The 13,451-nt window shown below is 52.2% G+C and overlaps 6 protein-coding genes across 6 annotated transcripts; 1 reads left to right on the top strand and 5 right to left on the bottom strand.

Annotated features, from left to right (window-relative positions):
- Positions 1–309: 309 nt before the first annotated feature.
- On the top strand, positions 310–1,605 carry BKA58DRAFT_203932 (inosine triphosphate pyrophosphatase). The gene is made up of 5 exons (XM_046165895.1): positions 310–497; positions 551–765; positions 827–900; positions 1,038–1,219; positions 1,300–1,605. Exons 2-5 carry the CDS (start codon positions 583–585, stop codon positions 1,434–1,436), a joined length of 576 nt encoding a protein of 191 aa, XP_046023051.1. The 5' UTR covers positions 310–497; positions 551–582; the 3' UTR covers positions 1,437–1,605.
- Positions 1,429–2,492, bottom strand: BKA58DRAFT_203762 (AAA domain-containing protein). Its single transcript, XM_046165893.1, has 2 exons — positions 2,036–2,492; positions 1,429–1,965 (listed from the first exon to the last, which is right to left on the bottom strand). The coding sequence occupies exons 1-2, from the start codon at positions 2,219–2,221 to the stop codon at positions 1,618–1,620; spliced, it is 534 nt and encodes a 177-aa protein (XP_046023050.1). The 5' UTR covers positions 2,222–2,492; the 3' UTR covers positions 1,429–1,617.
- Positions 2,493–3,095: 603 nt separating this feature from the next.
- On the bottom strand, positions 3,096–4,723 carry BKA58DRAFT_203760 (uncharacterized protein). The gene is made up of 4 exons (XM_046165892.1): positions 4,470–4,723; positions 3,670–4,380; positions 3,305–3,618; positions 3,096–3,249 (listed from the first exon to the last, which is right to left on the bottom strand). Exons 1-4 carry the CDS (start codon positions 4,582–4,584, stop codon positions 3,199–3,201), a joined length of 1,191 nt encoding a protein of 396 aa, XP_046023049.1. The 5' UTR covers positions 4,585–4,723; the 3' UTR covers positions 3,096–3,198.
- A 663-nt stretch (positions 4,724–5,386) lies between these two features.
- On the bottom strand, positions 5,387–7,573 carry BKA58DRAFT_203758 (major facilitator superfamily domain-containing protein). Its single transcript, XM_046165891.1, has 4 exons — positions 7,346–7,573; positions 6,572–7,290; positions 6,144–6,522; positions 5,387–6,089 (listed from the first exon to the last, which is right to left on the bottom strand). The coding sequence occupies exons 1-4, from the start codon at positions 7,441–7,443 to the stop codon at positions 5,666–5,668; spliced, it is 1,620 nt and encodes a 539-aa protein (XP_046023048.1). The 5' UTR covers positions 7,444–7,573; the 3' UTR covers positions 5,387–5,665.
- A 402-nt stretch (positions 7,574–7,975) lies between these two features.
- Positions 7,976–8,907, bottom strand: BKA58DRAFT_387896 (uncharacterized protein). Its single transcript, XM_046170606.1, has 3 exons — positions 8,282–8,907; positions 8,062–8,221; positions 7,976–8,013 (listed from the first exon to the last, which is right to left on the bottom strand). Exon 1 carries the CDS (start codon positions 8,877–8,879, stop codon positions 8,316–8,318), a length of 564 nt encoding a protein of 187 aa, XP_046023047.1. The 5' UTR covers positions 8,880–8,907; the 3' UTR covers positions 7,976–8,013; positions 8,062–8,221; positions 8,282–8,315.
- Positions 8,908–11,120: 2,213 nt separating this feature from the next.
- BKA58DRAFT_460103 (uncharacterized protein) lies at positions 11,121–13,034 on the bottom strand (the record flags this gene model as incomplete). Its single annotated transcript, XM_046174746.1, has 3 exons — positions 12,627–13,034; positions 11,479–12,554; positions 11,121–11,382 (listed from the first exon to the last, which is right to left on the bottom strand). The coding sequence occupies exons 1-3, from the start codon at positions 12,954–12,956 to the stop codon at positions 11,121–11,123; spliced, it is 1,668 nt and encodes a 555-aa protein (XP_046023046.1). The 5' UTR covers positions 12,957–13,034.
- Positions 13,035–13,451: the final 417 nt, after the last annotated feature.

The following is a 13,451-nucleotide window of genomic DNA, read 5'->3' as shown; positions in this document are numbered from 1 at the left end:
GCGGTGAAGTCGTGAATAAGAATCGAATGATGTCTCCAGCCTCACCCCATGAGGCTCTTGCTCGGCGAGCTCAGGTCTTTGAAGTCGCGAACAGTCGATAAAGGCGCCGATAACCGTTTTGAGGGACTCGAAAACCTTGCAGGGTGTGATTCGATGCGGCTGAACGTGATGTTCTGTAGGCCACGGTAGCATCCAATGCAGGCACTAGACCGTTGATCCCTGCTTAGCTCGCTTATTGAAGGGCCTAAACATAGACCCCTCAGCCCTATCATGATGCCGTTAGACAGAGACTTTGCAACATCGCGGTGTAAGACGAGTGCTTAGTTATCAGCACTGACAATGTACGTTGCTCAGCCCTCTAGCTGGTCTGAAGTGTGGCATTGCACGCCCTTTGTCGGCCGAGGCGATACCGCTCTTTCTACCTCAGCGCCCTTTCTATCTGCAAGATGACTAATTTCACTCGATAGTAAACCCGGGCGTCCATTGAACTTCAGTAGGTATCTTCATAAGATGGTCTCTGCCTGAAAGGTGTCTTCGACTAACAGTATAGCTTCAAGTCTTGCAATCTCCAAACTCACAAAGATGGCATCTTCACGCATCCCCACCACCCTAAACTTCATAACGGGCAACAAAAACAAGCTTGCGGAGGTTCAAGCCATTCTCTCTGGCGTCATCGAGCTCCGCAACCAAAATGTCGACCTAGTCGAAATCCAAGGCACGGTTGAAGAAGTCACAAAAGACAAAGCACGGAGAGCAGCCGAAGCCGTAAGTCATGGTACCATAGAGAAAGACTTTTGCAAAAAACTGACAATGTGATCCATGATAGGTACAAGGCCCCGTCCTAGTAGAAGACACATGTCTCTGCTTCAATGCCATGAACGACCTGCCAGGCCCTTACATGTACGCTCACACTTCCTCTCATCTTCATCTCATCTGACCCAATCTCCCTTACCTTCTTCCCCTCCTGTTGCCATCAAATCCATATCTGCACTCTCCTCTCCTTCAAAACCCACCCATCTAACCTCCCCCTCCCTTAGTAAATGGTTCATGCTCTCCCTCGGCGCCCCCAACCTGCACAAGATGCTCTCAGGTTTCGACGACAAATCTGCCCAAGCCGTATGCACATTCGGGTACTGTGAAGGTCCCGGACACGAAGCCATCCTCTTTCAAGGCCGCACTGACGGAAAGTTGGTGGAAAGTCGGGGTTCTACCGTTTTTGGTAAGTCATGGGTTTTCTAATTGTCTTCTAATGTATCAAATGAGTGCGATCGAGATATAACGAGGCTGACAGTATACAAGGCTGGGACTCGTGCTTTGAGTACGAAGGTCAGACATACGCTGAAATGGACAAGAGCGAGAAGAACAAGATCAGTCATCGAGCGAAGGCATTGGATAAGTTGAAGGAGTGGCTGGCGAGTCAGAAGACTGAGGCGTAGAGCTCAACGATCATTATTGTGCTCATATTTCTCAATTGAGAGTATTGGGCGGTGCATGAAGCCACTACACCCACCATCATCATTCCAGAAATGCCGTACTGGTATCATAACACATAGCACATCACATACATCACACCCATCCGTCCGTTCTCAGCACCTCACCCATTTCCCGCACATCCCACTACTCCTCTTGCCTGTCCCTCCTCCAATTCTCAACCCACTTTTCCACCCTCTCCAGATTCCCCTCAACATCCTCATTACTCTCGCTCTTCAACTCCACCACAATCTCCTCTTTATAGCTCTCCCTCGCCTCATCAAGCAACACCTGCATAATCTCACTATCCATATTCTCCTCTAGCTTCTTCCCCTTGTAGCCGCGCGCGGTAAGGCGGTCGTATAGCAGTGTCGAGTCGCAGCGCAGCACGATGACGAGGTCGATCCAGCGCTCGGGGAAGAGGTCGCAGGCGTGCCAGTCGAGGATGTAGCCGCCTTTGTCGGCGAGGGAGAGGGATTCTAGGTGGTCGAGCAGCTGCAGGGTGGGTTAGTGACGTGGTTCGTAGACTTTTAGGTGGGTTTAGGTATCCAGTGGCTATGCGTACCTTATCTTCATCTACAATCCAACTCCCTGTCTCTTCGTCTTTGCCCTCGTGGTATCCTTCGTCTTTTACTATTTGGTTCACCGAGATATGCTGGAACCCCGTCGCTTGCGCTAATTGCTCCGCATGTGTCGTCTTTCCTACTCCAGGTGTGCCCGTAATAACAATGTTGGGATTTTGGCGCGCCATGGTGTTGTGAAGGTTCGTCCCAGGGTCGGGCGCGTGGGAGGGATCGCGTAGGGGTGTCGTGGGTTGCGCGGGCTGCGGTGTATAGGATATCCGAGTCTATTCAATGCTCAGGTATCGGATACGCTTTGGTCGGTAGTTGGAGAGGGGGTTGACGTGTGTGAGAGGTATAGTGCGGTGTAGTGTTCAAGTGCTCCGGCGCGTTCGATGATGTCGCATTCCAGAATTATTTTTCGACGCCCGAACTTCACCCGGCAGAACCCCCACCACCCCGCACTACGCATCTTGACATGGAACCCCAAGGCAAGCACACGCACGACATCTCAGGTATGACGGTAGGTGCAAGGATACGTAGACAGGCAAAGCACATACGACAGCTCTTGGAAGCGAGACGTAGTAGGCTAGATAGCGAGGTGAGGCGAACGTTATCGCATGATCCTACCGAGGTTGAGCACCATGCCATCTAAATCGTAAGGTCACGCTGACTACCACCCAAAAGTGAGGCTTCAAACTTTTCTTTCATTGGCCCATGACATGCGCTCAAGACTATCTACGCCGTCTAAAAAACCTCGTAAACATGACATGCCCGAACCCAAGGAAACATGCTGCAAAACCCCACCTAGACAACGCCTTAGATGCTAGTGATCGTTGGTGGCAAGAATCCAGGAACCTATTCGAGCAGATGTCTGGAGGGGCAGGAAGAAGTGGTGCGGGGAGGGGGAGAACTGAGTAGTTCTTAAGATATCTAGTCCAGAGAGAGCTCCAACCAACCATTGCCGAACGAACACCCCTGAACTCTTTTGATGCAGTATTACGCCGAGTAAGAAATCGTGAAGTGAAATATCGGACGCAGAGAGTCGTTCAAAAGACATCTCAGTGTGATGGAAGGCGACTAGGAGGCTAGCTTGGACCGAATATGCCGCTCAAAACGACTGGGGATATTGTGATCTGGGGAATGCGAGAGTATTTTCGTACAGCATTTAGCTCTGCTTGCACTCAGCAGCCTCCTGCTTTGGTTTTGTGCCGTCATTCTGGTACTGCGTTAGATGGCTATGTTTCAAAAAAAAAATGACTTTGATCGCTTACCTCGTCGTCTGACTCCTCCTCCTCGTCGCGGTCATCGCTGAGCTCATCCTCGTCCTCATCGTCCTCGTCTTCAAACTCGCCCTCGTCGAAGTCCTCAATGTTCTCGTACTGAAGAGCCTCGCCGGTGAACCAATCAATGGCGCGGGGAATGAGCTTCTCCTTGATGTCCTCACCGAGCTGGTAGTCGAGTTCAAGGCGCTCCTCGATATCGGAGGTGGCATCGTCATCGTCTTGTGGGGGCTTGGGTGGGTCGAAGAAGTTGAAGAACGACTCTGTAGGCACGGTCTTCTTAACGACGCGGGTCTGCTTGGTGTCTGGGGAAAGTTAGTCTATGGTCGAAAACCGACAGGCATCGAAATACTCACTCTTGTTCCTCTGCTTCTTGCTCTCGATACGGACGGTCAGGTCCTTGCCGGCCTTCCAGTCGACCTTGTCACCCTCGGCGTGGTCGTAGATGAAGTCGCCGCCGTAGCCGTTCTCCTCCTGGTAGAAGTAGGTCTTGGTGATGGTCTTGTTGGTGAAGAACTCGTTCTCCTCGAATTCGAAGATGAGGCGGAAACCGGGGCGGTCGAGGTACTCCATGCGGATATCGGTCAGGTGCTTCAGAGCAGCCTCGTCGCGGTCTGTGATCATCTCGGCGAGCGAGATCTGGTTCTTCATGGCGCTGAGCCAGAACTCTGGGATACCCTTGACGTCCTTGCCCTCGTCCTTGTTGAGCTCAGCCTCGGGCTGGTCCTCGTCCTCATCGTCCTCGTCTACCTGCTCGCCAACCTTGACGCGGTCTTCTGAGGGCTCCTCGGCGCCGTTGACGATCTTGGCACGGGTCTGGTATAGCGGTGTGAACTTGGCGAAGTACTTCTTCTCGAGCTGCAGGACCTCCTCTTGGAACTCGGCCTCGAGCTTGGAGTGCTCCTTCTGGACGCCCTTGAGACCGGCAACACGGCGGCGGACCGAGGCAGGCAGCGACTCAATGTAGCCGCTGGAGCGGCCGACGAGCGAGCCGAGCTTGTTCTGCATCATGGCGACGAGGGCGGGGTTGGCAGCGAAGAGGCCGGCGGCGGTGCGCTCTAGTTCCTCTGCAGAAAAAAGCGAGTTAGCGGTCAAGGCCTTCACGACGATACAAGGCGGGGTTGGAGGGGCAGGAGCGTGGCAGAGTGCGACGTACCTTCCTTGATGCTGCTGACGCCGGGCTGCTGGGCGCGCGACGATATGGGCGCCGCATTGGCGGGTGTGTTCTGCGGGGTGCTGGCAGGGCGCACGTTAGAATGCGGTACGTCCATGTTGGGGGTGTGTGGTGGTGGTGTTTGGGCGAGACCAAAATTGTGTGGCGGAGGGGAGGGAAGCGACTTACGGGGCGGAGATGGAGTCCATCTTCTTATTGCGGATCGGCTCAGACATCTTGGCAAATGAGTGATGTCGGACTGCGAGTGGCGAGTTGGGGTGTAAAAGGTGGATGTTGTGGGTGAGCCGCAGAATTGTTCGGCGGGCTGAGCGAGAAGAACAGGCGCTGGGCAAGGAAAGGTCGCCCCTCTACTGCACTAGTTGCGCCTAGTGCGAAATGCAACCGGACACTGCGAGACGGCAACAAACAAGGCCTCTGCGACCAGACAAGACTATCGACGCTGCTGTGAACGGGGAGAGATGCAGTGCGCGTGGGAGAGGCGGGCGGCGTGTCTATTTGTACCTTGACCGTCTTTTGGCAGAGGCGTGGCACGTGTGCCCTGGCTTGCATCTCTCCGACACTGTAGACGAGCGATTCAAGTTTATCTGGCGGCGATACCTCACCTGCTTGTGCGCGCAGTAGTCTACCACGTCGACTGCCCTGCACCATGGCCACGGCCGACCTTGCCCGCCGGTACTTGGAGAGGGTACATGGGGACATGGGGAGCGCATATTTTTCATTCCATTGTTTAACGAGACTTTTCCTCCGACCTGTCCAAAGCCGGCCGGAAAATACCCCGACTGAACTATCGCGATCGTGGGCGACTGCAGCGCACACCGTACTTACAATGTAGGTGCTGTATACCGCCACGGCCGCCCTGGAGCGAATGCGATCTCTACACACGTCCGATCAGCGTCAGCTTCGATTAGTAGCCACACCTGCCTTCTAGAACAAAGCGGGTCTCTGGAAAATCCTTAGCAAACCCTTAGCAAAATCTCTCTGGCTCCATCGCGCTTGCCTAACCCCAAAAGCGGAAAGCGCTCCTGGGCAGCCACGGATGGCAGCATGTTGGGGGTGGATGTCACCAAGAGTCATGTTCTCTACTGGCGACTAGCGGCCTGTGCAAAGACACTATTCCCGACAGTTCTGATCGTGAAGCAGGAGCTGAACCTTTTGACATGGACATGGCAATGATGGTTCTACAGTCTTCCCTGTATCCTTCCCAACCTCCTTGTAGCCACAACGGCCATACACGCTGAACAAGCCCCAATGAACAGACAAACCGCAATCGCGTTCGGGCCGTCCGTCTTGTGATGTTCCTCTGGCGGCGCCTCGCTCAACTCCGGGCTTTTTCCGGGCTCCAAGATGGAGAATACTACCCACGATATCCCTGTGCCCATGAATTGAGGTAGCGTGGTATACAAATTCATGATGCCGAGGTATTGGCCTGAGCTTGCTCCGCCGCTGGAGGAAGGCGCACTGCCCTTTTCAAGGTTGGATTGCGCTTCGGGAAGGTCGATGGAGGTGCGCTTTGGGTGGGCGGAGTGGGAGGTGGAGGTGTTGAGGCGGTTGATTTCTACACCGAGGAAGGCGAAAGGAGCCCAACAAGCGACGGACCATGATCTGTGTGGTGTCAGTTTGGACTTTAAGACTGATGTAATGATGGTGGTTGCTTACACGCCACAGCAAGCAATGATGATAGTTGCGTGCCTCAAACTTCTTACAAAAGGTGCCATGACCATACTTCCTGCAAAGATACAATGCGCAGTTGTCCACGCGGTAAGCAGGCTTGGTTTGTATTTCGCCAGTCCCGTTAAGTGCTTGGGTGGGCGGGAGAAGCCAGGTCCTTTTTCATCTTCTTCTGGGCTCTGTACGAAGAAGGGCAGGAGGACAGACATTACGAATGTAATGATGGAAAAAGCGATGAGGGCCATGGAACCAATGCGACCAACCTTGCCTGTGAGATCACCGGCTGCTTTGACTTCTGCTGGGGCGTCGTATCGTAGGTATACTTCACCAACCCACGTGGTGCTGTAGAAGAGGAAAGGAAACCAGCCTACCCACCGTTAGTTCACAAGTATACGAACGATACGATAATGACATACCAATCCAAGCCCAGAACTGTACTGTACAGATAGCCTGGATACTCCTAGGCAGATTCAAAGCAGTATGCACGATGGTACCGAGAACTTGCTTGAGATCCAGTTCCTTGCCCTCCTCCGCTCCGTCGTTAATGAGCACTCTCTCCGTAACAGCCCAACTTGTTGTCCCAATGGCCAAGCAGAGCGTCAACGCCGCAACACCGGTCAACTGCTTGAACTGCGTATCTCCCAACATAGGGCCAAACACATTCTTCAGATCAATCGCTCCCGCCCCGTACCCAATCAGACTCCCAACCGCGACCATCCTACTCGCCCAGCTACTGCCCATTTGCTGTTTCGCAATCGGCAACGTATCGACGACCAGACCTCTGCAACTCCCCTGCACAGCATTGATAGCGAAATCAATGCCGTATATACTAAACACAGCCACGTATATCGTTGCGCTCTTAGCTGCAGCCTCGTCTTTAATAAAGTACCGAACCACCTCTTTCGTCCAACCCAGCAGCAACAGGAACATGGCCACCAGTATCGTACCAAAGAACATAAACGGTCTCCGACGGCCCCAGCGGGAGGTAGACCGATCCGCGACGACACCTACGATGGGCTGCATTATGAGGCCTGAGAGCGGACCGGCGACCCATACGAGGGAAATTTTGGATTTTGTAAGACCGAGTTCGAGGAGGTAGGGTGTGCAGTATGTCATTTCGACATTCCACGTGAACCTGCATGGTGCTTAGTACAGGCCGCAAGGAGAACTCGTAGGAAGCGGGGATTTACTGCAGGCCGATGAGCGAGGCTGTGAGCAACGCCATGCGTATGCTCTCAGTCGAGCCCTTGACTGAGGGTGTGCCCTGCCATTGCGCAACAGACGGCATCTTCCCCTAGTACTATCCTCGTCCTGGCACCGTGGCAGCAACGTGGGCGCAGTCGCGTGCGCAGCTCTCGGGGGTCTTCGAGTGATTAGGAAAATGTGGAAAGGCGCATTGGGTAGCCGGATTGTATAGTAGGATTTCGTATTACGTTTGCGATATGCAGGGACTCGGGCCAGGTATCGATTAGAGAGACGCGCTCAATGCAACCACGTATGAGATGACAACAGGGTGAGAAAAGCAATAAGAGAATTCCAAGGGAGTGAATGGAAGTTGGTATTTGTCTCGTGTCTAGGAGTCTAGTCTGGAGAGGGGAGAGTAGGGCGTGCAAAGGAGGAGAGACGTCGTCAGCTCCATGGCTTGGCCGTGTCGCTTGTCGAGATGATTACGGATGTCGGGATCGTGGAAGGGCCAAACGGCAGCTGGATGGAGCTAGACCGTTAGACCGAGCGGGCCGTGTGGCGCACCCCCGAACGTCTGGTTCGGCGCAGTTAGGACCGATGGTCGTGGAGCTATCACTCGTACTTCACATGTTGGCATATTGTTCTACGTTTGCTCGCTGTAACTGTGTCTTCAGTCCGTGTTTTCGGCATGTACGTCAGAATGATGCTTACTCGGAGCCAGGTCTTTCCAAACTAGCTCCTCTCACAGCGCAACAGTATTCAAGGTTTCGGCAACATACTGATTGACTTTTCTATGACGTGCATTGCAGGAAATCAACGACCGAACTCGTAATCTAAGGAAGATCTAGAACGCAAGGAAGCAAAGAAATCCACCGCCTCATGTAAGACTCAAATCTAGGACCAAAACGCAGATGGAAAGCCCGCCTGCTAACTCTTCCAAGAGTCTCTCGCATCTCCCATTTTCTAGTTGTTGTCTCAAATGCTCAGCCGCGAGACATCCGGCGTTGAGTCGTCTTCCAAAGCTCTTGAGTTGCCTTCCATCCAACTCTGGCCCTCGTTCTTGACCAGTGGAAGCTGTCTGACGATGACAGGCGACCGACCGTTCTTACGCTCCGCGAGCACTGCCTGCACGATTTCGTACTTCGCCGTAAAGTATTCGTCCATAGTCCACTGCAAATGCTCGGACAGGTCACTGACTCTGTGCGCAATCTTCACGCCAGCACGTTGCTGCGGTCGCGGACGCATTCCGAGCTGGTGCTGGAAGTAGCCCCACCGGCGGGTATCTGACTGCTTGATGATGTAGGTGTTGTTCGTGTTCTCAATCATGGGCTCGAAGTCTTGTAGCAGCCAGACAGAACCAGGCTTGCCATCGTCATCTATGACAACGACCATGACCCAATCTGTCTCTTTCCAGGAAATTTCCTGCAGGTCTTTCCCTTCGGGTAGCTTGCCGTTGTCGGACCAGTGCTTCGCGTCGACTGCTTGCACCTTCCCAATTTGAAAGCATGCGAATCCAGTAAGACCGTTGCCTTGTATCATGCTGTCGGTACTGGAGGAACTGAACCGCGATTCTTCTGAAGAATTCCCCTGCTGCCTTGCCGAGCGCTCCCGAGCTTGATTCGTGTACGAGATCCTCGTTCCAGCTGGCAGATTGATCGCGATAAATCCTTCGCTGGCGAACTCACGTGGGTCGTCCCAGTTGACTTGCTCTTCATCAGGTCCCAGTATTAACATACATGGACTAACGGCATAACGATAACCGTGATAGGTTCCAATAGGGATACAAGGGTAGAAGTATGAGCTCAAGCGTTTGTACAGCTTTCCGAGAGATGGTTCGTCCACATAGTCGGTCTTCGCGAGAATATCGATGTAATCCTCGGCCGTTCCGCCTTCAGGTATTGTCCGGCTTATTCTGTCCCCAGCGTGTACCCACAGCCAAAACTTCTCCTGCTCCACCGCACTTGGTAGTTCGGCTTCGAGGAGCTTGCCTTCATCCTCGTATGTGTCGTCAGCATCTGTTGAGGCAGTGTCGTCAACACCTTTAAATCGGAGCTTCTCTCTTTTCGCGAACATCCTCTCTCGGATGGCCTTGTACTTCGGCACATCACCCTGATCCCAAGTATCTGGGTACTTGAAGTCCTTGCTCTGGTATTCTCGAGCGAGTTTCTCGGATATTTTCTTGGCCGCTAGCTTTCCAGGTCGATCAGGTGTTTCCATGACGACTGATACAGATCGTTGAGGAAGCAAGGTCGCGGTTGTATCGATAGTTCGTATCAAGTCGAACTTCAAGGTGAACTCGACAAAGAAGTGTGGACGAGTGGTTTCAGGATCCGCGTGCGCACTCAATAAGTATCTGGATGAGTCACCGCGTTTGTGCCGCATTACATGCGCCACGCCCGCGTGCTCTCACCTCCAAGGTTGGGTCAAGCAAGCCCTGGAGACAATTCACTTAGCTCGCGCGTGATCGCGAAATCCACACCAGCCGGCTCATGAAAACTGAGCTTTTGCGCATCAAACACTCAAGTTTGGCTTTCGAATCTTATTAAGTACGGGAAGCGGCAATGGGTTCCAAGGTTGCGTTCAGCTTACCACGGTTTGTACCAACGTCGAATCAAATTGCGTTTGTTTGATATCCCCCCAAGCGCGCAGACAGTAGATCATGAAAACTTTCAACGGGCAATTCAGCTCCACAGCAATCATAAAATGCTCAGCTTGCGTCAGCCCGCCACTTGCGGTATGCCTATGCGGACCAGATTCTCCTGTCACGTTGATCGCTGTTGTTGGATTCATTAGCGTTTTTGCACTTTTCTACGGATATGCTATTAAAACGACAAATGTTGCAGTCTTCAACATCACACCAAATGCTGTAGAGATGTCTCGCGCGGATGTAGGAGTACTTGCCATACTCGTTACTGAACTGCGTTGATTCTACCAAACCTCACAGCGGCACGGACTCACATTGAGTGATCAACAATGTAGCCCTAGAAACGTCATAGATTATGAACAATTATGACACCTTCGGATGGATTGGATCTATGCAGAAGGCATGATTAACCCCGTATTTACGATCATGGTACATGTCAAGAGAAAACATGCAAATACTTACGATCGTTGTTTCTACATAACCTCGTGACCCCATACAGACATACGACCTACTTGTCTTGCGGTAGAGCGACAATGTTTAGTCGCCAGAGGTAACAGATCCAAGTCGAAGAATGCAGGTCTTTTGACGTGGGAAACGATTCACTCAAGATTGCATATATACACGTGGTCAGATCATTGGCACCTAAGAGAGAACATCATCCTATCACATCATAGTAAGGAAGCAATTTAAAGAACGGTAGTCTTTTTTTGGTTTTTGGTTGTGGCTATGAGAGGTAAGCGTACAAGGAAAGAAGAGGATTTTTAAGAGGTGTGCGAACGCGACATGAGATGGACATTAGACGGGGTGGAGGCATGGGAAGGAAAAGGAGACAAGGGGCAGGGGAGGGGGGAGTGGCAGGAAGAGCGCATTGGGGAAGGACGGTGGAGGCAGGATGATACACAAGTAGTAGATAACGCGAAAAGTAAGACAAAGAAGCGGCAAGGAGGATACACGAGTAGGAAACATCGCAGGAAGAAAGACAAAGAGGCGAGAAAGAGAGCCCCACCGAAATGAGATCGCCACAGGAGGGAAGCAGCGCCGCCCTTCGCCGGAGGGTAGGCATTGCCAGTTTTGGTGGAGAAGTTGCATGTCGATGCTGGGGCGATGTAGTGTCGCGAACGTCGTACCAACCGCACTCATCTCTTAAACTCGAAATCCATGTTGCTCCTCTTTTTCTTAAGCGTCTTTCCGGGCGTGGAGAGTCGTAGCGCGGCCACTCTGCTAGACTCGGGCCGGTTGGCTTCGTCCTGGCCTTGATCAAAGGTGAAGCACTGACAGGCTGCAAGTCCCTCGGCGCACTGATGAGCCCATGAGCATTGCCTTTCCCAGTCGTATGTGATCAGATGCTCGATAGTGGGTGGGTAGTCTGCAGATGGCGTCATGTGTGTGCTCAGTACTCTGTACTGGTAGTTGCATTGGCATCGGTAGCAGCATGGGGTTGGCTGCATCAACCTGCTGATTGCTAGGCCCTCGCAGCGAATCCGAGCCACGTACCTCTGATGGGTTGAGTCGTTTGTCAATTCCCTGATGACAGCTTTTCGAGCAGACAGGTACTCTTCTGGAGAAGGGTCTGTCGTGTTGCCAAGCAGTCGTAGTTCAAGTGCCTGTTGCGCGTCATTAGCCGCCTTCACCTTCGCAACAAAATCGCTACCAAGACCTTGCTCCCTGACAGCTTTGTAAAGCTCGTCGGCCCAAGCAAACATATACTTCTTTGGTCCTGTAAGCGGCGTGCTGCCTCCAACAATCCACTTTTTGATTGGCTGCGTGGAATTTGGCTGGGTGTACTCGTGGGTGCAAACAAAGAACATCGCAGGCTCAGCACCACTGGCATGGTTGTACTTGCGCGTAAAGTCGGTAGTCCAGTGACGTGTGTTGGTAGGTGCCCTGCCGTCAATTTCTTGCTTGATGAAACGCCCCAAATGGATGTTGAGAGTGTTCTGAATGTCCGCTGCGGTCTTCCAGTTGGCCATTGTTGCCTGGCTGAGTGGAGTTGGAGGGCCTCCGAATGCAACAGGGAGAGCGAGTTCGATCAACAACTCCTGATTCGAACGGGTTGGGATGCCTCTCTTCTTGAGTAAAACATCAAGCCGATCCAAAGACCAACCCGATCTTTTCTTCGTCTGTTTGAGCAGTCTGTGATGACGATCGACTTCCATGTAAGCGGCGTCGTACGTCCTGAGTGCTGATCTTATGGCGTCTCTCCAGGTGAACCCTTCCTCGTCTCCATCATCTTGGAAGTAATCGACGTGTTCGCCCTGATTGGCCATGATATTCTTGTGTCGATCTATACGGGGCTTCTCGCCCTTCAAGAACTTGTCGTTTGCCGCCTGCTCTTTCACCACATCTTCTTTCCTCTTCAGCTCTTGTGCTATTCTGTTGGTGGTCTTTTCTTCAGCCTCTTGCTCAGCCTCCTCTTTCCTCTTCTTTTCTTTCTCTTCCTTTGACAACGTTTTGTCGCGGCGCCAGTCAGGCTTGGGCGGTGGGGGGCTAGGTGGAACAAATGGCCTGTCAACCGGGGATTCAGCTTCTCGAACTTGTCGCGGCATTAGCCAATTCTTCGTTCTGAACTTCTCCAATAAAGTTAGCTTTTATCCGCATCAGACTGCTGAGTAACAATCATTGAGAGGTGATTAATAACATACCTTGTCCAAGAGATTAGGATCAACATTGATAATGTGTTCTCGAATTGCCTTCAGAGGTTCGTAGCAAACCATTTGGAGCTGCACCAAATTAGACACCAGAAACTGCTTTGCTACCAATGTCTCCTTGTCAGGCCAGTACTCTGGCTTCATCTGCGACGTCGTCCATCTAATCTGGTCTGCGATGGCGGCAATGGCTTCAATAGTTTTCTTATGCTGATCCTCCATCAACCGTCCGCGGGCGTTGTAATCGATCGTTTGTGCAAATTCTACCCAGTTTGGATCGGCGTAGTCCCGAGGATATCGAGCTGGAGATTCAGTTGGAAAAGACATGGCTCAAGCTGTCAGGGGAGGCAGAAGTCTCGAATGTACCTGAAGGACTGATACCTCGAATCGTAGTAATGAGAGAAGATATGTGTTCGGTCCCATACCTATAAGTACTTGGAAGCGTGCTTGCTTCCAAAGGTCATGTAGCCATCTGTATGTCATTGGCAATAGTCACTACGTACGTAGACGAATCGTTTGGTGGATACGGTAGCTTTCTAGCAAACTACCTAGGAAAACCTGAATTCGCGATGAGGAGTAGGTTTGAACAAATGTTGCACTGCTCGATGATCCTCGAATACCTCTTACGTCCCAGAAAAGATGCAATACAACAGCGCGGAGGTCTTCACCGAGATTTTGCCTATCGAACGTGTCCAGAGCTGTCTACGTATCCTTCAAACGTACTCACATTTCTCCGTATCTTGCGGTTCTCTCGTATCGTAAGACACTACACGAACGACAACATGGTGGTTTTGGCTACGAACGGTAGAAGTATCCGTCAGC

The sequence above is a fragment of the Alternaria rosae genome (genome assembly GCF_020736505.1).
Source record: "Alternaria rosae strain MPI-PUGE-AT-0040 chromosome Unknown BKA58scaffold_7, whole genome shotgun sequence".
Taxonomy (NCBI): domain Eukaryota; kingdom Fungi; phylum Ascomycota; class Dothideomycetes; order Pleosporales; family Pleosporaceae; genus Alternaria; species Alternaria rosae.
This window is presented reverse-complemented; position numbering and strand designations above follow the sequence as displayed.

Coding starts and splice junctions, on each gene's coding strand:
- BKA58DRAFT_203760 (XM_046165892.1), bottom strand. CDS start 4,584: ATGGACGTACCGCATTCTAACGTGCGCCCTGCCAGCACCCCGCAGAAC. Junction 3,619..3,669: donor CAAGAAGCAGAGGAACAAGA/GTGAGTATTTCG, acceptor AACTTTCCCCAG/ACACCAAGCAGACCCGCGTC. Junction 3,250..3,304: donor AGGAGGAGTCAGACGACGAG/GTAAGCGATCAA, acceptor ACGCAGTACCAG/AATGACGGCACAAAACCAAA.
- BKA58DRAFT_203758 (XM_046165891.1), bottom strand. CDS start 7,443: ATGCCGTCTGTTGCGCAATGGCAGGGCACACCCTCAGTCAAGGGCTCG. Junction 7,291..7,345: donor GCCTCGCTCATCGGCCTGCA/GTAAATCCCCGC, acceptor AGCACCATGCAG/GTTCACGTGGAATGTCGAAA. Junction 6,523..6,571: donor ACAGTTCTGGGCTTGGATTG/GTATGTCATTAT, acceptor AACGGTGGGTAG/GCTGGTTTCCTTTCCTCTTC.
- BKA58DRAFT_387896 (XM_046170606.1), bottom strand. CDS start 8,879: ATGATACAAGGCAACGGTCTTACTGGATTCGCATGCTTTCAAATTGGG.
- BKA58DRAFT_203932 (XM_046165895.1), top strand. CDS start 583: ATGGCATCTTCACGCATCCCCACCACCCTAAACTTCATAACGGGCAAC. Junction 766..826: donor CACGGAGAGCAGCCGAAGCC/GTAAGTCATGGT, acceptor GATCCATGATAG/GTACAAGGCCCCGTCCTAGT. Junction 901..1,037: donor GACCTGCCAGGCCCTTACAT/GTACGCTCACAC, acceptor CCCCTCCCTTAG/TAAATGGTTCATGCTCTCCC.
- BKA58DRAFT_203762 (XM_046165893.1), bottom strand. CDS start 2,221: ATGGCGCGCCAAAATCCCAACATTGTTATTACGGGCACACCTGGAGTA. Junction 1,966..2,035: donor GGATTGTAGATGAAGATAAG/GTACGCATAGCC, acceptor CCCACCCTGCAG/CTGCTCGACCACCTAGAATC.